Below are 22,503 nucleotides of genomic sequence, written 5' to 3'. Positions count from 1 at the left end.
GAGGCTTGGAAGCACAACATCCTGTTTCAAGACAGCCAGCGTCCTCCACTAGGAGTGATTCACTGCACTTTTCCAGTAGGAATAAAGCAGCTTGCTTCTTTGCAATAACAGAGAAGGACGAAAATAAGGATTCAGATTTCTAAAAACGGATTCTTGTTCTTTTAAAGAGGCAATTATTCATTTATTTTTAGATAATTTCACTCTGTTTTCCCTAGCTGGCTAGGAGCTCACCAAATGAGCTAGGCTGGCCTCGAATGTACACCAATGCCCCTGAGTAAGCCTTCCAAATACTGTGACACAGGCATGGCCCATGTCTAACCCTCGGGAGGAGAGTTTTAAGATGACTCTGAGATAACATGCTTGAGTGGAAATGTTTAGAATCTTAAGTAACCAGCATACATGAAGAGCTTTCTAGTAGTGAGTCAAAGTTCCACATAACACAGCTGGCAACTTTAAACACACACACACACACACACACACACACACACACACTCAAACTCACATGTACATGCATATATACATGCATATTAGGAGAGGGAGGAAGAGAGATGATAGACAGATGGTTGACAGATAAATATATAGAGAGATAGATACATGACAGATGGTAGACAGACAGACAGGCAGACAGACAGATGATAGATCCACTCAGAGAATAATGGCGTGACTCCTGTCAAAGTTTAAGAGTGCACAGTGCTGGAAATGCCACCCTCTGTTTGCAGCACTCTAATTTACTCAACTAGAGATTACTAACTAGGGAAGAAATACACAAAAGAAGGAAACCCCAGGCTTGCCTATGAGTTTGGGCCTATACTCCAAGGCTGCTGAGCACCACGCTGACTATGGGAAGAAAGGCCATAAGGCCCCCTTTCCTTTGGAGTCCCCTTATGGGAACACACAGGCCTGTGAAGTCCCATGACTTATTTCATATCATGGATGCTGCTTCTCTTAAACTAAGTCACTTCATGGGGTATGTAATCCCTTCGGAATGAAGGGAATCTAGAAAATGCTCTAGAGAAGCACGGGGTGGGGAAGTAGAATTGCTAACATTCCCAGAAAGGCAAGCCCAGCCCAGTGTCTAAGGATCCAGGGCTTTCTAGTTTAAGTGTAGGAGTGGATTTTATCTCAGGAGTTAAGATCTTCTCTCCCTCCCTCCTGGAGCTCAACACTTCAGTCCTGCAGCTTGGTAAGGCTTCCCCAGAGGTGGAAGTAACATGACAGTTCACAGGCGGGACTGAGCGTTCCCCTGGGTCACAGCACTGGGGAAGAAATGACCTTTGTCTCTTCCCGTCTGAGTCTGTGTCAGAGTATGGGGGGCTGTGGGAAGAACTCATTCTCCAAAAGACTAATTACTGAACCAGGCCCAGCCTGTGGGGCTGGGGACAAGGCGCCTCCTGGTGAGTGGAGGAGGAGGGAAGCAGGTTTACCTCCAGACCAAATCTTTGAGAAAACCTCAACGATTTCTTCATCCTTGAACTGTAATACAAACCCAAATGCTAGAAATGAGCACAGTAGGATGCGGGGTGTGAGCAGCCTCTACCCTAAAGCCTAGGCTATACCTGTGTGGGTGCTGCCAGCTTGGGTTGGCAGTCTGAGCCTTTCTGGTGGGAGATCCACGAAAGTGTAACCCTCCTGATACCATGGCATACGCCAAAACGGCAAGCCTTGTGCCATTTTGAATCTCATGTCTGCTGTTCTTAAATTACCCCACTAGAATTTAGAAGTTTAAGCTAATAAAAATTAATTGTACTTTTAATAAATTTTTGGGTTTTTTAACTAATAAAAATACATGAATGTACATAGGTAGGTAAATAGTAGATAGAAAATAGATTGTGTGTGTGTTGTGCATATGTGTGGTGTGTATGTATGGTGTATGTATGTGTTTGTATGTCTGTGTATGTGTGTGTGCATATGTGTGGTATGTGTGTATGGTGTATGTGTGTTTGTGTATGTGTATGTATGTGTGTGTGTGGTGTTGTGTGTGTGTGTGTGTGTGTGTGTGTGTGTGTGAGAGAGAGAGAGAGAGAGAGAGAGAGAGAGAGAGAGAAGATCAAAGATTAAAAGTCAGGTTCAACAGAACCACTCATCTTGAGACAGGGTTAGGGTTCCACTATGGCGCTCAGGCTGAACTTAAACTTAGCAATGTCCTGTGTCAGGCTGTTCTTCTTTGTTTGTTTTTTAAAGATTTAAAAAACAACAACAACAAAAACAAAACAAAACAAAACAAAACAAAAAACCAAAAAAACAAAAAACCTTAATGTATCTGCATGTGCACCCGCAGGCCAGAAGAGGGCCCAAGATCTCACTATAGATGGTTGTGAGTCACCATGTGGTTGCTGGGATTTGAACTCAGGACCTCTAGAATAGCAGCCATTGCTCTTAACCACTGAGCCATCTCTCTAGTCCATCTCAGCTTCTTACACACTGGAATTACAGATGTGTACTGCCTGGGACTGGTTATTTTCAAACTATATTAACAAGTCAAATGATGTCTTTAACCAATAAGAGAAATAGGATAATTTAAAGATATCATTGTTTTTCTGTAACATGAGACCAATAATATGAACGGACGTTAATTTATTGTTCTTAAATTATGGCATCCTTAATTATAGCCCATTGTTATGGACTGAGTTGTTTCTCCTTACGACTGTGATCTTATTTGGAAATAGGGTTATTTCAGATGAACTTGGTTAAGGTTAGTGCAGGAGGCATTCACCCATACTGATCTCCTTCTTAACAGGAAACTTGGTCTCAGACACACACGTGAGTGCATACACACAGAGGAAGGGCACCGGGGTGGGGAAGAAGGCAGAGGCTGGGGTGATGTGTCATGTGCCTTGGGCAGTCAAGATAGCCAATTAGCATCAAGAGCTTGAGAAGAGGCGCAGGGCAGATTCCACCTCACTGCCAACACAAGGTGCTGACGCCTTGGATTTAACTTTCATGCACTAGGCTAGAGAGAGTTTCTGCTGCAGAAGCCTGGCAGTGTACAGTACTTCAGTATATGTGGCCAGAGCTGATGTATATACTCAAGGAGAAAGGAAGAGACAGCGTCCGTGACCTACTTATTCTAGAGACCAATTACATGATAGGACCATCCCAAGGGGCAACGGTGCTTCTTACTGTCAGTTCCTGGAGAGGAGAATTTGGCTTCTTGATGTTGATCTCGATGCTGTTGCTGCCTTGTTTCACTTGCACGGGAGAGCCATGCACCGTGGCCACGCCTTCAAACATCTGGGACTTGGTTAAGGACGGGCCAGGGGCCACCGCTGTGGGGTCTTCTTTTTCCTTTCCTTCCTCATCTCCACGGGCCGTTTCTCCATTCATGCTGACTTTCCCATCGACCTAGAAGAGCCAGGGTGAACAAGAGAGCATGCTATTACTCAACCGAACATAGCCAAACACATTCTGAATCGCCTTACAGAATTCTCTCCAGAGCTTTCATGGGGTCTAGAAGTCAGTTGTCTGTCAATGTCATCTGTAAGGGCTTCTCTTTGACCACTTTGTGACTGGACAACATTTCACATTCGTCTGACTCTTGATGTGTTTTCTTCGTTTGAAAATACAGAAATATCAAGGAATCTTTTTAAAAATAATTTACTTATTATTTTGCAGGCATACACTTTTTACATTTTTTAAAAACACTTTTCTATCATGTGCATTGGTGTTTTGCCTACATGTATGTACGCCTGTGTGAGGGCGTCAGAATCTCTGGCGCTAGAGTTACAGACAGTGCTGAACTGCCATGTGGGTGCTGGGAATTGAACCCGGATCCTCTGGGAAAGCAGCTAGTGCTTTTAACCACTGGGCCATCCCTTCAGCCCCCCCCCCCCCAATCAAGGAATCTTAAATACAAACACTGTCACATATTTGGGTTAGGTTGTGATAGCAATTCCACAATTTGAATGCTTTTTTTGTCTAGTTACCATGTAAATGAGGTGGGTCATCCTCTGATCAGGAGCACTTTAGAGGTTATCTCGTGGAAGATTTTTTTTTATAAAGTTATCATGGAGGGCAAGAATTCTGATATTATGTTACATTGCAATAAATCTTCTATTTAATTTTATAATTCTATTTTTTCCCTCGGGGGAAAAACGTCCACGCTCATTAAAATGTTTTTGTTTCACATGCCATATTGAGAGGAGGCAGCATGGTGAGGAGGAGGAGGAGAGGCGCTCGCCGAGCCTGCGGACCTGCGGACCCGGCCGCCTTCCTGATGGTTGAGCCGACTATCTGTGTTGAGATGACCTATGATCCAACTGTGACTCTGCCACTCAACAGCTACACAACCTCACAAGTTTCTGACTCTCTGTGCGAAAATGCAGATTTTAACATAACGGCCTTCTTCACAGTGCTGTGGGGTTATACGGCTGAAGATGCTTATGACTTTGCAATACCTCACACCACTGTTCCCATTAGATCTTCTAGCGTCTCTGGGAAGGAACAGCGGAAGGCTGGGCATTAGCCGCATTAGTTTATTTGTGCTACTGGCCACCCCGCGGTGTTACCTGCTACTCGTAGGAAATTTGCAGCACAACTCAGCAGGCACACGTAAATATGGTGGACACAGATAAAAAGCATGCTCATCTTTATTGAGTGTGATCCGTGTGACATTTTAGATTGTTTTATTGACCACATCATTGTTTGAGGTGATGATTCTCAACCGCTAAACTGAAAATAGCCCAACAGCAGGTTTGGAAATGTTAACATTGTATCACTTGATCTTTCTTTACTTTTTTTTTCTTTGTAAAACTATGGTACTGATAATTTATTCATTTGGTTTTGAGACAGGGTCTTATGTGCCCAGACAGACAGACAGACAGACACACACACACACTTTTCTAAGCTGCTTTGCCTCTCCAATCTAGTAACAACTGTCCTATGTATATGTTACTTTGACAACGACTGTTCATTTATTTTAAAGAAAGTGTCTTGCTGTTTGTTGTGAGTACACAGTCACACACACACACAGAGGAGAGAGAGAGAGAGAGAGAGAGAGAGAGAGAGAGAGAGAGAGAGAGAGAGAGAGGTTACTAAACAAAAATGACAAGGTTTTCTCAGAGCCTAAGTTCTGCCCTAATTTATAAATTCTTCTATCCTAATCATTAGGAGCTCCCACTGCACGATTTACATAAATAAGAGGGGGTGGATCTCCAAATGATGTGGTCAGACACCTGGAGAGCCAGTTATATCAATGTATCCCACCCATGTGGCCCCACACGCAAGGAAATGCACAGATATTTGGGCCACTTGAGGACACTGCTAGGCACACATGTATGCGCACACATATGTGTTTTGTATATAAGTCTTCAATTTCTCATGAATCTCAGGAAGAATTTATTCTGGGGATCTATCCCAGGCTCTTAGGATGGAGCCACGAAGAATAGGAATACAGTCGTTACCCTGTTAGGGACAAACGTTTTAAATCAATCTGGATGAAATGGCCGGTCGTCCATTTTTTTTGTTCTAGCAAAGCTTAAGGCACACGTTCAGATGCCTAGACTTGTTTAAACGTAAGACAGTAGGTTTCGAGCTCTCTCTGAAGTCCAGTAATGGAGGTCTACTAACTCAATGCTCAGTTAGTTGGGTGTACAAACTTCTCACCAGCCCTAATGGCAACAGTTCCTACTGATGAGCTCCACTTTTCTGCAAGGACAGGGTGAACTGATTTTCCTTTGGAGTTGAGGGAGCTTAGGATGCAGGTCGAATGTTCCTCTGCAAATCGGAAGACACTGGACTGAGAGCAAATGGAGATATGTGTTTAGGTCCTCAAAAATGATTTATAGGCTCTCTGGTGATACAGCCTGGTTTCTGCTCAAGGAAAAGCCTGTCTTACCTGACGACAAGCATACTTCTTGCTACTCTGTGTCTCATGTGTTCTTTTCCCCGAGTATAGCAACTCTTTGGATATAGTATTAATTTCCTTCTATAAGATATAGCTGTGTGTTTTTCTATTTAAACGAAAGGCAAATACGGCCTGAGTATGCTGTGCATCCTGGAGTATTGCTAAATGAGGATTTGTTTATGCTGCTCTATGAGAAACCATAATATCAAACCAGAAAACAGACCTCGATTGTCAGATGACTTGTCTATCCCAGGGAGCCCACTAAGAGGAACAACAGAACTGAGAGGAACAGCCGTCCCTTAAGTAGCTGCAAATCAAAGCTCCTGAAATATGTGTACTACTGTCCACCATAAATGTGTTGGCTTTTGTTCGACAAAGGCTTTCCGTCCACAAGCTACCCACAGTTTGGTTTCCATCTTTTTTCTCTCAAAAAATTCACCCTACCTTAAACGTCTTCAGAACCTCTTGAGAGTTTTTGGGCTGGGAGTAAGGCCTGGGTGTCAGCATAGGCACCGTGTTTGGAGTGCTGGTTTTGCTTGGAGACCCAGTGCCTGCTGCTACGCTGCTCTCTGGGACACTGGTGCGAGCGATGGTGGTCTCAACCGTGGCAGTGAACTTGGGCGGGGGCAATGACTGCTGACGCAAGTATTTCATGGGGCTGGGGTCGTTGGGGAAGGAGGATACGTTTGGCTCTGTTGAATGGCTTCTTTCCAGAATTTTTGGCATCTCCAAGCGTTCGAGGACAGCCTCACTGATGGTGAACCTCTCGATGTACTGCTGGAGGATCCCCTCTGCCTCCTCCTGCGACCTTGCATTCTTATATGCCTCGTGCAGCTCCCTCTCTCTCCGCTCCCTGCAGGATGGGGAATGGGAAGAAGAGCAATAAACACCTAGGAAAGCTGCAACCATTCCCACCAAGCTAGAACCAATCTGTAAACAGTAGCTTCAAAACCGTGTGGCTTAGGGAAAGCGGGACTAGATACTATCGCGCACTAGCGACGGAAAGACCCACTTTTCTTGGACAATTTCTCTGTAAGTTTTGATGCTTTTCCTCCGTTCACTTGTCCCATCTTCTCCAGACATCAACTTCTCCATTTTTTTCCTTTCTTCCTCTTTCTTGATTAAGTCCTGGGAAGCGCTTCTTCGACGGCTCTTCCAGCGAGCCAGGTCCTGCGGGGAGGAAGAGAGATCCCATGTTCATTCTCCGCCTGCACAGAGTGCCTTCCTGTGACTCACGGACCTAGGCACTATGCTGGGACACTTCCACACAGTCCTGCGAAAGCCTGGTTGGAACAAGGATGCCTAGAGGGCAGGGAAAGAAACAGGTAGTGTGCACGCTGTCATTAAAGGGCAGCAATTTACCGAGACAGTGTGGTGTGACATACGCAATCAAGGTTCATGTCTTCTGACAGAACTGTCTTACAGGTAATATAGAAAACTTCATTTTTCCCCCCTATTTCTACCTCTGCATTGGAACTAGACATCCCACCAACAGAACGTAGGGATTTGTGTACAGTTTTCTCTTGCATGGGAATGAAGACAGAACTCTGGAGTTGAGTCTTACAGATCCACTGATTGTGTTTGCGTGAGTTCCTCTGGTCTGGGGGAGGTAATCGAGATCTATCCGACAGGTAGTTAGAGCACAGTGAGGGACTTCTGGGTTGGAAGGATCAGCTAGAGCTGTGGAATTACCCAGCTCTGATATGTTCATGCATCGTTTTGTGTTTCTTAGCCTCTCTGAACTCCTTTTTTATCTTTTCTAAAGTGGGGGTGGGCGATCCAATGCTGCTTTGGGAGTGAATGTGATGACCCTTAATGCTAGACCCGTTGACCTATTGTCATGGCACTGGGCTAACTTTGGAGAAGTCAACTTTTTGACTAATGATGGAAAGAGGTTTACAGTAGTGACCCCCCAGTGAGAACAAGGTAAAATGATTCCCTCTCTGCTTACCACAAGGGTATCCTGCTTTAGCTCTTTGCTCTCAGCACACAACCTCTAAGCTCTCATCGGCCTCTGGCACCTTCCTTTCCTGGTTTGAACCTTACCTCTCTACTCACTAGCTATGGAACTTTGGGCAGTGACTTAGCGGGACTGGGGCTCATCTGTGGATGCTGGGAGATAACCATTGCTAGTACACAGAGTTACTAAAGGATGAATTACCCAGAGCGAAGCGTTCAGAACAGTGCCTGCTACGGGTTCAATTAACGCTGACAGCTGCAGTCATCGTCGTCATCCATCAGTCTTAAATATAGACTATTAAAAGACAGCACACCACAGCTCTGCCCCTATCCTAGTCGCCTGCCTCTCACCCCTTCTCTTTGTGACCAAGCTTTGGGCCAGAGTACCTGCTGATAGACACCAGTGCCGGCTTCTCCTCTCTCCACGTTCCTACCGACCTCTGCTTTAATCTTCACACTGGCACGGCCTCTGTAATGCTGGGCCGGCCCCTCCCCAGCATGACTTTGAAGTCCAAGTTACCCTCCCAGTCCGGTGGTCGGCTGAGTCCCTCCCCACTGCCCGCGGCCTTGGTCAGAACTCACATCTTGCCATTTGTCGTCCTCTTCCCTCAGCTGGTTATTTATCAGCTGCAGCTGCTCCTGGCGGGCCCTGCTGTGCGGCAGCACCGCTGCCTCCTCCTCACACCGCATGTCAAACATACTCGTGCTCCTGATGCGGAGAGAGCAAAAACAAAAAGCAAGCGGGATGAGAGCCGGCGGCGGGCTCCTTTCGCCGCCACTGCACACCGCCGCCTGGGGGCGCTACCGGGCTGAGAGCCGCCTCTTGGCTCTGCAGCGGGAAGCAGCGGCCAGCAGCACAGCCAAGAGGGGATGTCTTTGTCTTCATTGATGGCCCTGAATAAGGGAGCTTTCTAGAAAGGTGCCCGGAAAGGGGCCAGGAGAAAGTATCTAAAGGTCCCGCACTCCTCTCACTCAAAGGTATATAATTTAGGGAGAATATATGTGTTGGGGGAGGCGGCGGGCGGGCACATTCCATTGCAGTGGAATTTCACACTACACTTGGTGGTGAAAAAGAGAGCTTGCCTGATTTACATGCGCAGAGACAATGTCTTCACTTAGAAAAAAAGTCACAGGGCCTCAAGATTAGGACACCACCGTTGCATATTTAAATAAATGATGGGTGTGTTGTGGCTATTTCTTTTTCTTTTTTATATATATAGTCACATAATTGATAGTACATCTTGGAATCAGAAGATAAGGCATTTTGTACTAAGAAGATGAAACAAATTCATAAATGAGGGTATACTTTGCACCTAATGTGTTCCCAATTGTTTCGTTTTTGATGGGATTCCTCTGAATTTCCTTTTTGAAGGGAAAGAGGAAGAAAGGCCGGGTAATGAGGAAAAGCAAACCTTCTGGCTGTGCCCGCAGTTGACAGATTCTGCAGGAGCTTCCTAAGACCAGAGTCTGTTCTGTGACTCTGTTAACAGCCCTGTTAAGAGCAAGCATTGAAGCAGCAGGGTAACAGGGTGACACAGAAGGAGAGACCAAAGCAGAGCCCCCTCCCTTGCCCCTAAGGGGGGAAAAGACCAGCTCTGAGTCCAAACAACTCAAACGTTGAGTAGGAACTTAAGTTTAGGAGTTAGGGAGTTAAGGAGAAACCTTCTAAGTCCCCTAGGTATAAAAGAGGGCGATAATCTATTTTTGAAGATAGCTTAACGTGGGGGGCGGGTGCTGGGGGCCCAGGGAGAAGACGTGCACTTGGAAACCAACTGATTCCAGGCATCGTCAGATGTGGGAACAGCATGTAGCACTGGTGGGTGAATCTGCATGAGTGGCTGGGTTTCTGGTCCCTTTCTCCAGGTGCTAGACATTTAAAATCTAATGTGTGTGCGTGTGCGTGTGCATGTGTGTGTGCATGCGTGTGTGCATGTGTGTGTGCATGTAAGTGTGCATTGAGTGCATGTGTGTGTGTAGATGTGTGTGCATGCATGTGTGTGTGCGCATGTGAATGTGCGTGTGAGTGCACGAGTGTGTGCAGGTGTGTGTGTGTGGGGGGTACAGGGGTGACAAAGCATGGTAGGAGGTTGCTCTTGTTACTTCTCCTGGTCCTGTTGGCTTTTGCAGCTGTGCCTTCTAGAAAAATAAACTTCCTCCTCAGAGGGGGAAAGGGCTGTGATTTTTTTCATCTATTTTACAGTACTTACTAACATTAAGAAAAGTTCGGGAATTTATACGGCTAAGTAGAAAGGTCTAACCTATCACCATAGGTTTTTTATTTCTCTCATATAAGTAGGTCTTCTAGAAATAGATGGAAACTCTTACACTTTCTTTTCCTATGCTTGGAGCAGGGGAGGGTCGTACCTTTAAAATATATAATCTAGCCAGTTATTTTTAAGGCAAATAACAATTTCTACTGAGGCCTTAGGATGAATAAATGTGTCTGAGCTGCATGTCTTACAGAGCAGTAGACAAGCTGTGCAGAGAGGGGAGGCCCCTGACTTTGTTCCCCGAGTTCTAAAGGCAGAATTCTGGGTTGGGAAAAGTCGGAAGTCACCGGCTTCTCCTGGGTCCGGAATTCAGCTCCCTCACCAGCAGGGCATTGAGGGAACAGGAGAGGCCCCCACAGTTGCCTTGATTTACCATTTCTGTTCCCACTGTGAAGCTCCAACTTACCCTAGCCCAAATGTGGCCAAAGGCCAGATAATTAAGTGGGCCTCTTGTTTGCTTCTCCTGTATCAGGAAGAACTACCTCCCCCACCCGGGGAGAGTGTATTTCTTTTTAAAGAAATATCAACAGCTTGCCATAAAAGAATCTGAAAAAGCACAATATGAAGTCAGAAAACTGAATAAAATGCTTCGTGACGTTCCCAAGATGCAGGCCCTCTGGCAGAGTCCTGTTGGGAGAGGAGCAATGTGCCCCTGAGGAGAATGTGAGGCCATGAAATGACAGAGATTCCTGACTGGCCAGAAGGGGGAGATTCCGCTACCTTTATGGTAGGTCTGCCCTGACTTGTATTTTATCAGGACACTTTGTCTTTTGATTGGGCTGTATCTTCAGAGTATGTCCATTAATAAGTATAGTTTATGCCACTGATTGCCTTTAAAGATTTTGGGAAAGGGACAGGGGAAAGAAATGAAAAGATAGCACACAGCTCTATTTTAAAAATTAACCCTTGTGATTTGGTTCTCCCTATGACTCGTGTCAACAGCGCCCTCTGTTAGGTGGTTATTTGGCACTTTTGTACATTCTCAAATAAAACCTCTAGACAAGAAGTTCCTTGCCTTCTTTCTGGTCCACAGGGGGAGTTTTGTTTTGTTTTTGTGTTTTGTTTCATTTTGTTTTTGTTTTTGGTTTTTTTTTATAAACACCAGAGAGGGGAGTTCCCGCCCCTTTAAACGGTCCCTAACTTTTTCTGTGTCTGAGCTTTCAGAGGCAAGTGTGGGCCAGGTCTAAAATCTTCTGAATGTAGCTTCCTTCCCCAGGATCTACCTTGAGCAAACTGTGCTGCAGCTGCCTGTCTGAGAGGAATAAATCTGTCCTACCGCAATGTTGCTGCTCATCAGACCAGAGTAGGGTTTGGCCTCTCAATTGCACGCCCTCCTGTCAGCGATGAAATATTGCCACTGGAGGGTTTAAGAGTAATACCCAGGCCTCACTTCTACTGTCTGCTTAACTCTGTGCAGTCACGGGCAGAACTGCATGTTGGGGACGTGGAGGTTCTGTCTCCCAGATAACTAAATAATTCTAGATAGTCCATCAGAGCTTGGCGATGGGATATGACTGCTCAGGATTAAGACTCTAAACTGGGCTGACCTCAACACAAACACGGGAAAACAGTTGTTTAAAGCCCCCATCTCTGCCTGAATACCATTATTGTTGTCATCTATAGAAATGACATCTGTGCGTTTTATGCCCTGATTTGACATGGAACTTGGCTCAGGACAGCAGGCAGCATTCACCCTTCTGGTGATGGTCAGGTCTCTGTCTGTTCAAGCCACACGATGCTTTTGTTCAACTGATGTTGGAATGAAATATTAAATCTTTTACCTCTGAAGACCAATTACCAGACCCAAGAAGAGTATCATTCTGAAAAACTTTTGGCCTTGTACATCAGGTGTACAATGATCTGCTTACGGGAAAGCCAACTTTGGAATGGAGTTTGCAAGGTCACAGCTAGGGTGGTTACAATTCTTTTCAAACTGGGATGTGAGGTGCCGGGTAGGGAAGAGACCTCTGCTCAGGAAGAAAAGCAAGCGGCAGGCAGAGGAACCTGGGTCCCGTTTTATACCCTTGACCCCTTGCTATGCTAAGGAACTTGAACAAAGGCCCAATGTTTGGGTCTTAAACATCCCACAGTTTGTATGACTCCAACCTGGTAGAGACTTGGGCTTCTGAATCTATAATTAGTGGTTTAGGATTTGTTTGTTTTTTTTTTTCTTTTTTTCTTTTATTTAGTTTGGAAAAAAAAGTGACTGTAGGAATGACTACTTCATTGTTTAGGCTAAGCCCCGGTGTATTGGGAGTTAAATTGCAAAACTCATCACACCCCTTCCCTAATTCAATGGTTCAGGAAGGGCAGCACCACTGTCCAGGTCACAGGAGCGGCTCGAGCATGCTATGGAAAATGAGCGGCAAAGCATCAGCACCATGCTCAAGTCGCTTTCTCAATAATCTCCCCGCACAGAACACGCGACCCTTGGGGCTCCCCCGTGCTCTTCTGCACCCTGAGCTAACTAGGTAGCTCGCTGCGGCATCCGCTGCATGCCAATTAGTGGTAAGTACACGGAAGCATGCAGTTTAGGCTACTGATTAATGTAATCCTACGAGCACAATGCCACTTACTCTGCGTCATCTGACACAGGAGTTCTCGGACCGTATCTACGAGATCAAATACAAAATTAGAGAGAGGGCTGGCAGACAGCGGATGCTGTGACCAACCTGGGAAAACAAGCTGTAGGAGAAATCAATTCATGTCTACCAAACCTTTCTGCTGGCCATGCTGAAAGAGAAACGTCATTACACAATTAGCAATATTCATTAGCTACTAAAAAAAAATCAAAGCCTTCATATTTCCAAAGGGTATAAAGTTTGTATTAAAACCCAGAAATCAAATAATCCCATGCTGCCCACGAAGAAAACTCTGTTTAATGTAAACACACAAAAGCTTGGGTTTAACTCACAGTATTTGGGAAAGGCAGCTTAAAATGCAAATACCACTACGGTTACTCACACACGAACGGCTCATGCCTCTCTGTGTTGGTGGCAACGGTCTTTAATGGACATGCAACATACACGCCCTTGCTGAGCTGCTCTGATGTGTTAATGCATTTGCACAGACAATATCAAAGACGATTTCTACCACTTTTTTTTTTCTAAGAGCAAACCAAAACTTCAGCCAGAACTTCAATCAGTACCTTCCGCCTGCGTTTGACAGAAACCACAATTCCTAGAAAACGGGTAATCTTAATCAAAACCAGACTCGGAGGCTATCCCACAGCTGGAAAAAAACAAAGTTTGTCCTGATCTTTCCTATTCTTCGAGTAGTTTGGGTTTATAAAGCTCTCTGCAGTACGTTGGTATTAGGCCCGGATGTAGCGACACCGTGAGAAAGAGGCAATGGTGAGAACATCGCCGTATGGAAGCACACATCTGGACAAGCAGCATCCACGATGGAGCCCCCCTTCAGCAAGGGGAGAGCTTAAAGGCGCTGTCCTCTTCTGTTCCCCAAAGACTGCTCACTTCTGTGTTCTGAATCCAGATAAAGAATTGCCACTGTAAGGAGAATCTATCCTGCTTCTAGCTTCCCAGCAATCGCACCTTGTCAGCAAAACATTGCCTTCTCCCATGATCCTTATCCTAGCAGGTAATTTCTGAGTGTTTCTTCCTCTAATTTTGGAGAAATTAGCCCCAACAATGCACGAACACACACACACACACACACACACACACACACACACACACACACACACACACACACACACGAGACCTTTCTTTAACTCTCACCGTTCTAGAACATTCCCCATTTACTGACAATTATTATTTCACTCACAGGGAAAACCTGTAAAATAAAAAACTGCCTTTGCTGATAAGAAGGACATTGTTAGCACTTGGCTTCAAAGGGCGTTTTCAGCTATCAAATCTGTGGGTAAGACCCTAGCTTTCTGTTGGAATGGACACAAGCAGGCCAACCGAAGGGCTGTGAGACTCCTCTTCTGCTGGTAGAAGACTCATTCCGTTCTCCCGGGGGCACTTCCTAAAGGTGCTAGTTTAAGTAAGATCCTCGGGGCACCCCAAATGCCACAGCTGTGAAGTAAGTCATGAGGGGATTCTTCCCCACCAGGAGAGAAAGCACGAGCAGGGTCAATTCTGAAGATGCATACCTGGATTTCACTTAGTGAAAAGGTCCGTTGGAATATCCAAATATTCAAATCGGTACTTGCTAAACCGTCTTTGAAAGAGAAGTTATTCTTGACGGATAAGCAATGGAGCAGTCGTTAACCAAGAGTTATGTGGTTTTGTGTCTCTGTCTGGATATCCAGTTAGCATTTTATCTAAGTACAGCCTAGTGCGAAAGGTGAGCTTATGGTGCACACACAGTCTTGTCCTAGCGAGCAGTGTTAGCTTCGGCCTAGACCTGAACTTCAACTGTTTCTCCACAGCCACAGCATTCAAGGATGTCTCTGCTGGCAGTGGAGTCTCACTAAGTCTCACCATGCAAGACGCTTCCTGATTATTTCCCCTCAGCTCTGGCCAGAGGAGGCCCTCGAGAGGTATTTTGGGGGTACTGACAAGAGCAGCAGACTCTGAGGATTAGCTTCGTTTCTCTATTTTCTGTGTGCTCATGGACCTAAGGAGTTTCCTCTTAGATGGATTTGTTAGTTTTAAAAGGGCACTGAGGTAAGTAAGACTGCCTTTGCTGATAAGAGGAAGATAATTAGCACTTGGCTTCAAGGGGCCTTTTCAGTTGTCAAACAGGTCTGCTCTCTGTCTCTGTCTCTCTTCTCTCTCTCTCTCCCTCCCTCCCTCTCTCCCTCCTTCCCTCCCTTGCCCTCCATCCCTCTCATAAAGAGATCCTTAAATGCAAAGTAGGAGACACTCTGGGTGAAGAATGTCTTAATGCTATAGGGTATAGAATTGACCACTGTGACAGACTTGCAAGGAGCAACCTACCAGAAAAGTCACCTAATGAAGTTTCAATCTGAGGGTAGCAGTATTTAGAAGGGTGACAGAAACAAGGGACATACGATTATGTTCATACAATGTCTGGCACTAACAGAGCACTTGGAATCCACAAGTATTCAGTGATAGATTCCTGTACTCTGAATTAATTTGATGTGAGAGTATAAAATAGCTCCGACCACTCATCTAGGATGAACACTTGACTTGGTCTTGTGTTTTGCACATAGCAATTACTCAGTAAACATTTATTAGGAAAAAACGCAAATTCTCAGGGCGGGTGTTGGTTCAATCAAGAAGCATGTCATGGGCTGGGATATGGCTCAGCAGGTAAAGGGACTTGCCACCCACCAAGCCTGATGACCCGCATTTCTATGACTCACAGAGTAGAAGGGACAATCCAACTCCCACAGGCTCTTTTTTGACCTCTACTAGTATGTGGGCAGTGTCTCCCTCTCCCTCTCCCTTTCTCACATGCATAGATGTGCACAAGCATGTACACACACACACACACACACACACACACACACTAAAAGATTTTGAAAAAGAAGTATGTCATAAAGCTAATGGCTCTCTTCACTTACACTATTTATCCTAATATGAACCACAAATGACTGGAGCATAGAAAGCAGTAGGAATTCAAACAGTTCTCCATGTCTCCTCTTGTGACTCTTGCAGGCAAAGACTTGAAGGGGAAAAGTGGTTTCCCACTCAGAGCTAAGTTAAAATCTTGGTGATTTAATTCTGGGTGGTGTGCTGAAGTTTGGTTTTCCAACTACGATGGAATTTCATATTTGCAAAGGTCGTGAAAACCAGGAATGCACCCAGGAGGCATGCGGTGTCCAGCCTACAGGCCCTGCCTCCTTCCTTCCTGTCACTCTGGCTTGCTCCACAGCAGGCCACAGACCCACAGTAAAGCCTCAGGTTTGGACATCTGGAAGGTGAGTTGACAATAGAGGGCAAAGTTGACCACTTAGTCCCTTGGTCTAGCCTCAACCTGGGAACTGCATGGGATTCAATCACATAACTTTTCTCCCTGTGCCATTTCTCACTTGTGAACAAGCAAATATCCACTCAACCTACCTGTGACTTATTTCAGAGGTGAGCTAGAGAGGGAGCAGACACACCGAAGGGGATACAACATGCTCTACAACTATGGTGTGAAACATGTCTATTGTCTCTGCTCCCTGGGCATCGTGGTAATTACACGACTACTACTTATATCCAAAAGGCTCGAAACTGCTGATGAAGATGGCTAGGGTTCTGATTTTAAAAATGTAGGATTGACCAATGTTCTTCCTGGCCTCCACTGTGCCCTTGACCCAGTGCCATCAAAGGCACCAGTACCTTCTGCTTCACAATGAGCTCAAGAGAATTCGTCTCATCAGTCTCTTGTCACCCAACATTAGGTAGGTAGACTGCACTTACAAACATACATATCATTAACTGGTAACAGCAGCTTCCACACACAGGGTCTTGAAATTCCAAGATCTTAAATCAAGTCAGGAAGTGGAACAGAAATCCTGCCACCAGGTGGCAGTGGGGTTGGCTAATGCTGAAAACATCGCAAGTTCTTATAAATGTCTTCTTAGGCCTGAAATCCATAAAAATCAAGGAGCTTGGAAAGAAGTCTGACTCCTTTGCCAAAGGCACCTCTGTGATCGAGGAAGAACAGTTTTTCATTTATTCTTCCCACAGAGCGAAGATCAGAAAGAATGGTTAATGGGTAAACGCATTATTACGCTACTCTTTTCATACCTGCTTACATGCAAAAGAGAGAAACTCTGGATTCATGGGGCTGTGTCCATCATTTTGTTTCTTCTAGCAGAGGCAGGTAAGTGGCTTTGTTGCAGCATGAGGCATTAGTAAAACACTCAAAGCACATGCCAAGGCCTGGACTGGAGACACATTTTCACAGAGGTACAGGATAACCTGACTTCCGATCATTCCTGGGCATACCCTTGGCAGACTCCTAGCTCCCTACTGCTGTGCAAAAGGAAATGGGTTGGTTCGGATCTGGATGTCTAGGGAGTATCTCAGTTCTCCTGGTCATCGTACCATCTTTTTGTGAATCAGCCATCTTGTTCTGGCCTTTCCAGGCCACGGCCACTCCAAGAAGGAGCTGTTTTCTTCTCCATCTTCACTTCTGTTCCCAAAGGCTCTCACTCAGAGGCCAGAGGCCATGCTCTAGGGCAACATTTGGTCCGACCAGTTAAAGACCATTTACTGCTAAAGGAATTCAACAGTGTCACTCACTGACACTCATGGAAGCAGAAGTGCGTGGAGATGGAGCCGCTGTGTAGGAAATCCCCCTTTTTATTTGCGGAGGCCTCTGTCATGCAGCTGGTACTCGGAAATGGTTCCAATTCCGCTTTTCACGAGTCATGAGGAGGGAATCAGGCCAGTCCCCAGTCACATGCAAAGGCGAAAATCTCCATTCAGAGCGGACCCCAGAAGCACAACTCTGTCCTATGATGAGTATGTCCCTTTAAGCACCTTTACTTCCCTCTGATTCAGTCACCGAGGGCACACAGGACGCTGAGCTCTTATATAGGCACACATAAGCCACGCATAGCAGAGCAGCACAACAGAGAATGCAGGCAGGAGGCTCACAGGGGTCCGCTGCTTCCCTCTGGTCTTTGTACCCTCGGCAGCATCTCAGGCTCTTTTTTAATAACTTCTTCTTTTTCCTGTGGCAGGCGTGTGGGTGTAACTAGAGCTGGAGAGGACAGTTTTGTTATAGGAGAAAAAAAAAGTTCCCAAAAGCCTGCTTGCCTGTCACCCATCACTACCTGGGAGGCAGGACACGCTATGCCTCACCTTCCTCAGTCTTTGGGTTGTTGCTCTGAATGCAGACCTGTTCTTCCTGAGACTCCAGCACTGGCGCCAGCCATGGGGCCTTTTTGAGACGGCCATCGGTGCCAGAAGGCACTGTCCTAGCGTTAATCAGGTGGCGTTGGTGACAGGAGGCAAGAGGAAGAGAGTTATGAAAGGAGACTGAAAGGTGAAGAGAGATGCTCAGCTGTCATTCCACAGGCCTGTTAGTAAAGGCGCCATACTCTGACTTAGATGCTGGAATGTGAGTTCTCCAAAGGCCTGCAACGCACCTAGGGGGCATGGTGACACCTAGTCACCACAGGACTAAGTGAGGGCCCAGTGTGCACTGGAGGACCCCAGGATGCATGTCTCATGAGTTTTCTGCCTTATCTTTCTCTCAGACACTGGAGCCTGGAAGCCTCATCACGTGTTCCTGACACACCCATATGTACAGCTTTTCCCCTTTGACGGTGTCAATCAGTCTAGAGCTCGAAAGACTGCTCTACCGGTCACGGACCACCTCCTATTTCTTTGGGTCTCAAGGACAAAGTATTTGGATGAATTCCATGTTTTCTTTCCTCATGGCTCCTACCCGGAAGGTGGGATGGAGGTCCTAGGGCAAGCAAGGTACCTAGAAATGTTCTACTTCTGCCTAAGAGACTGGAGACCAGATGATAGAACTGAACCCCAGAATAGGGCTTTGGATGGAGGGCCTCCAGAGAAGAGGGGATTTTTTAGGCTGATGAGCTGGTTCCCTAGTCTGAGCAGTGCTGTCACCAAGAAATCCTGACTAGAGAGACCCATTCTCTAGTCTCCTTCCAGTCTTGATTTACTGGAGACTTTGAAAGCTGAGGAGAAGGGAGAGCCCCCTTTTGTGGGTCTACTTGGATGTCCAAAACTGGGTTACAAGGTACCTGTGGGACAGGAGAGGGAGATGTTGGTACGTACGTCAGGTTTTACGTATTCAGAAGACACAAGCAGAATCATTATGACATTCCACTTGACTGTTTCAAGTGGTTCAACTAACAAGATGATGCTCAATGGTTAGACCAAAAGGGATGGCTGTAGATATTCCTGGCCTTCTCAGGCACTGATTCCCATGAAAACAGACTGGAAACAGACATTGGCCAGTATCATCATACACATGCTTCCCCAGTGATGGGCCCTCATTACAGTTTTTCTGCTGTCCTATGGAAGAGTCTATCAAATATATGTCATCTCTAGAGGTTTGTGTAATGTATCTCATCAAACTCTTGAATTTTTGTTTGTTGATTGGTTGGTTTTTGTTTTATTTTGATTTTGATTTGGTTCTGGTGCTGGGGATCTAGCACATGCTAAGCTTATGTGTATGCTCTACCACAGAGCTATGTCCCTAGCCCCAGCCAACTTTAAAAGCAGCATTTGAGTCCCATGCAGACCTCTTTGCACCAGAGGGGGAAAATACCTGTAGTCACTCTGTGGACTAAGCATTTGTTCTTCCTTTAAGTCAAAAGTAGTAGTAGAGGGAGGTGGCCCGGAGGAAGTTCGGCTCTGGCTGCTGTGACTGAGAACCTCCACATTGTCCCTAGGCCCCGCCTTGCCAATGCTGAGCCGCTGCCAAGTTTGTTGGTCTATCTCTGTCACAGGCCCAAAGTGTACAAATTTTTGCCTGGGGCCGGGCGCTTTCTTATAGGCCCTTGCTTTACGGCTGGCAAAGTCATCCCGAATGGCGGTTTCTGCATCGATTTCTGGTGAGGGCTCTGGGGCACAGGTGTTCTGAGCATCTCCATCCCTGGTCAGAACCAGAAATCAATTCCAGGAATTCCAAGGCAAATACAAATCAAGGTGAGGTTGAAAAGACAAAACTAGATATATGAACAATACTACCATAGCTAGAACCCAATGGCTCTCCCATCAACCATTTAAATGAAGAAATGATCATTGTCCTCGTCTTGGTAAATAGTACTTTAAGTTTCTATTGCCTTCAAAGCATCAATCGCAACACCAGGATTGATAGTGTAAGAAAACTGTAGGCAAAGCGAAATGGTTGGTTATTCAAAATTCAAGTCGAAATTCTTTATAGTAAGCAAGTCTAGGAGAATACATAACCGCCTGCAGAAAGTCAGCTGGGTAAAGAAGATGCTTTCTGCTAACGTAGCTCTTGGTATTAATGTTTCCTCTCTCACAGAACGTGCTCGCTTCCAGACACTCTGTGTTTGGAGAGGTACTTTCTAGCCACCAAAACAGAAAAGGAAATAAGGGTAACTGCTCAATTCTCTAAATGTTAAACCCGACCACTGCTGGGGGTTAAACCAATGCACACCTCGTCTCTCCTGACACTTTCAATCTCTCCCAAGTCTCCAGGTCGGCTTCTGTAATACCAGAGAGTTTGATGAAGCTTGGAGCCTCACGGTGCCGGCTAAGTCTGCCCTGGATTCTCCTCTGGGCCAGGTCATCCTTCTGAAGGTCTGGTGCCTTCCTGAAATTCATTTCCAGTGGTTCACTCTCCTGGGTTTGCATGACGCAGGCCACCACTCTGTTCACATCTTCTCGATGCCCCTGGTCTCTGTTGATTTGATTTAGGCCCCCACATCATTGAAAAAGTCAAGTTCAAGGAGAGGGGAGCAGACAGACAGAATGTCAAGTACGGAAACTCAGAGGAGGGGACAGAGCGAAATGACAGGAGCATCCTTTCCTTTCTCAAAACCTTGGAATTAATAGGAGCTGTGGGTACCTTCACAGGATGGGACCTGGGGCCTCGCACATGCTCCATGACTGCTCAACCGCTGAGCTACATCGCCAGTCCTTCATACCACATTTTAATACTGTAATAAGCAGATTTTTTCAGTCTCTAACTTGTCTAGCCACGGCTGACTGAAAGACTGCCGAAAATGGTAATGAGATTTCATTTTGACAGTAACGATGCCCAATTCCCACACTATTCAAGTCCCTACAATGAATTCAAGTTTTCTGATGGAATCTCTCAGTCCCCCTTAGAATGTGTTTTTTTTACTGCATCAGTAAATGTCAGTAATGAGTTTGGCATAATCCAAACTCTAGGATTAGTCTGGAGATAGCAGGCGCATGGTTCAGACATGAAACCCAGATGTGAACTCTCAGCCGTAAATGGTTAATGTAGAGAGTACATTTAAGTTGATTCTGAAAGAAAGCTTCAACATCCAACCTCATTCTGTTTCATAGCATGAGCCTGGGTTTGTCCCTGTAAGCAGAGTAGAGAATACACACTCTTTTCTCTGGGTAGTAATTGTTTACCTTTACGGATACTGAACTGATATTCTCAGGTTGTTCTACTAAATTAAATGCAGGTTGACAAATGTAGTTTAAACTAAAGCTGTGTCAATCGTATACTTAAACGTTCTATCTAAAAGCCTTTGTGTACGTGTGCCAAGCAGAGTGGTGCACATCTATCTATAATCCTAGCATCTGGGAGACAATGACAGGAGGAAAAGGAGTTCAAAGCCAGCCTGGGTTGCATAAAACTATGTCCAAAGTAAAGCATAACACAGATAACAACAAAATACCAGCTGTTTACTAAGTTCAATAATTTTGCCTAAAGATCATCTTCTAAGTCAAAGAAGTGCGAGAGAGAACGATATTCTTAGTTCCATAGCCTTCAATTCTCTAAAGTGAACAGCAGGGAAATAATGACGATGTGAACTCAGATTTTGATTTAAGGAAAAACCACAAGATGATACATTTCCCAGGGTGAAATTCTGCAGGTAGACACCTTGATTCTTGCCATCTCTCATAATACAAAAATCACTGTTCAAATCCCACGGGACTACATTTCCCTTCCTCCATTCACCCCAACATGTATGAGCTGAACAACTCTGACCTAAAATACTTTAGAGCAGCAGCGTTTTGGATTCTATTTTTTTATTTTAGAGTATTTTTGACAGACATAATAAAATATCTTGGCCTGGGACTCAAATCTAAACGTTTCATGTGCGTGCCACAGGCATGGCCCAGAGGTGGTCTGTATATGACATTTTCAGTGCACCTGCATTTTCACCTGACCTGATGTGAGGTCAGGTGTGGGGTTTTCCACCTGTAGTGTGATGTCAGTCGGTAAATGGTTCAGATTGTGGACATTTGAACTAAGATAAGGGGAGAAAGATGGGACTAGGAAGTTCTCTTGAGAGTGATTTCTGTGATAATACACGTGGAAGAGCATCATAAGCCTGAAGAAGTGTGTGATGTGTGTTTGTATGTGTGAATACATGTGCTCATGTGCCATGACATGACCTCATGTGGAGGTCAAAGGACAACCTCATGTTTTGAGCCTCGCCTTTTCCCTTGTTTGAGACAGGCTCTCTCTTATTTATTTGACACGTGCTTGGCTAGCTGCCTTGCAAGCTTTTGACAATTTTTCTTGTCTCTACCTCCCATTGCCTGGTAGGCAGGAATGCACTGGGATTAGACACTTATGCTACTGCGTCTTGGATTTTTATGGATCTGGGAATCTAAACTCCAGCCATTAAACCTACATGGTAATCACTACATGGTATCTACCCTTTCGGTAAAAAAAAAAAAAATCCACCATTATTTATCTTGTTTATGTAAGAAAGGAAAGAATAAGTTTTGTTCTTTCCCTTCTATCTAAAACTTCCTAATTCCAGAGACTAATAGAAAGGCAGTGGCTGTTTTCTGTGCCCTTTGAATGGAGTGGAGTACCCTGAAGTATTAGTTGTTCTCTTAAAGGCAG

General features: G+C 45.3%; 1 protein-coding gene across 3 annotated transcripts in view; it reads right to left on the bottom strand.

Annotated features, from left to right (window-relative positions):
- Positions 1–22,503, bottom strand: part of Limch1 (LIM and calponin homology domains 1) — a 309,300-nt gene that overhangs the window by 40,933 nt on the left and 245,864 nt on the right. For all 3 annotated transcript variants that reach the window (XM_032915969.1, XM_032915970.1, XM_032915971.1), the window contains 5 exons: positions 12,648–12,683; positions 8,384–8,510; positions 6,855–7,012; positions 6,287–6,695; positions 3,121–3,342 (listed from right to left, as the gene is read on the bottom strand). In XM_032915969.1, the coding sequence (XP_032771860.1) occupies positions 3,121–3,342; positions 6,287–6,695; positions 6,855–7,012; positions 8,384–8,510; positions 12,648–12,683 (952 nt within the window). The remainder of the gene's footprint in view (positions 1–3,120; positions 3,343–6,286; positions 6,696–6,854; positions 7,013–8,383; positions 8,511–12,647; positions 12,684–22,503) is intronic.

Source organism: Rattus rattus, chromosome 11 (genome assembly GCF_011064425.1).
Source record: "Rattus rattus isolate New Zealand chromosome 11, Rrattus_CSIRO_v1, whole genome shotgun sequence".
NCBI classification, from domain to species: Eukaryota; Metazoa; Chordata; class Mammalia; order Rodentia; family Muridae; genus Rattus; species Rattus rattus.
The sequence above is the reverse complement of the archived record's forward strand: the minus strand, read 5'-3'. Positions and strand labels throughout refer to the sequence as shown.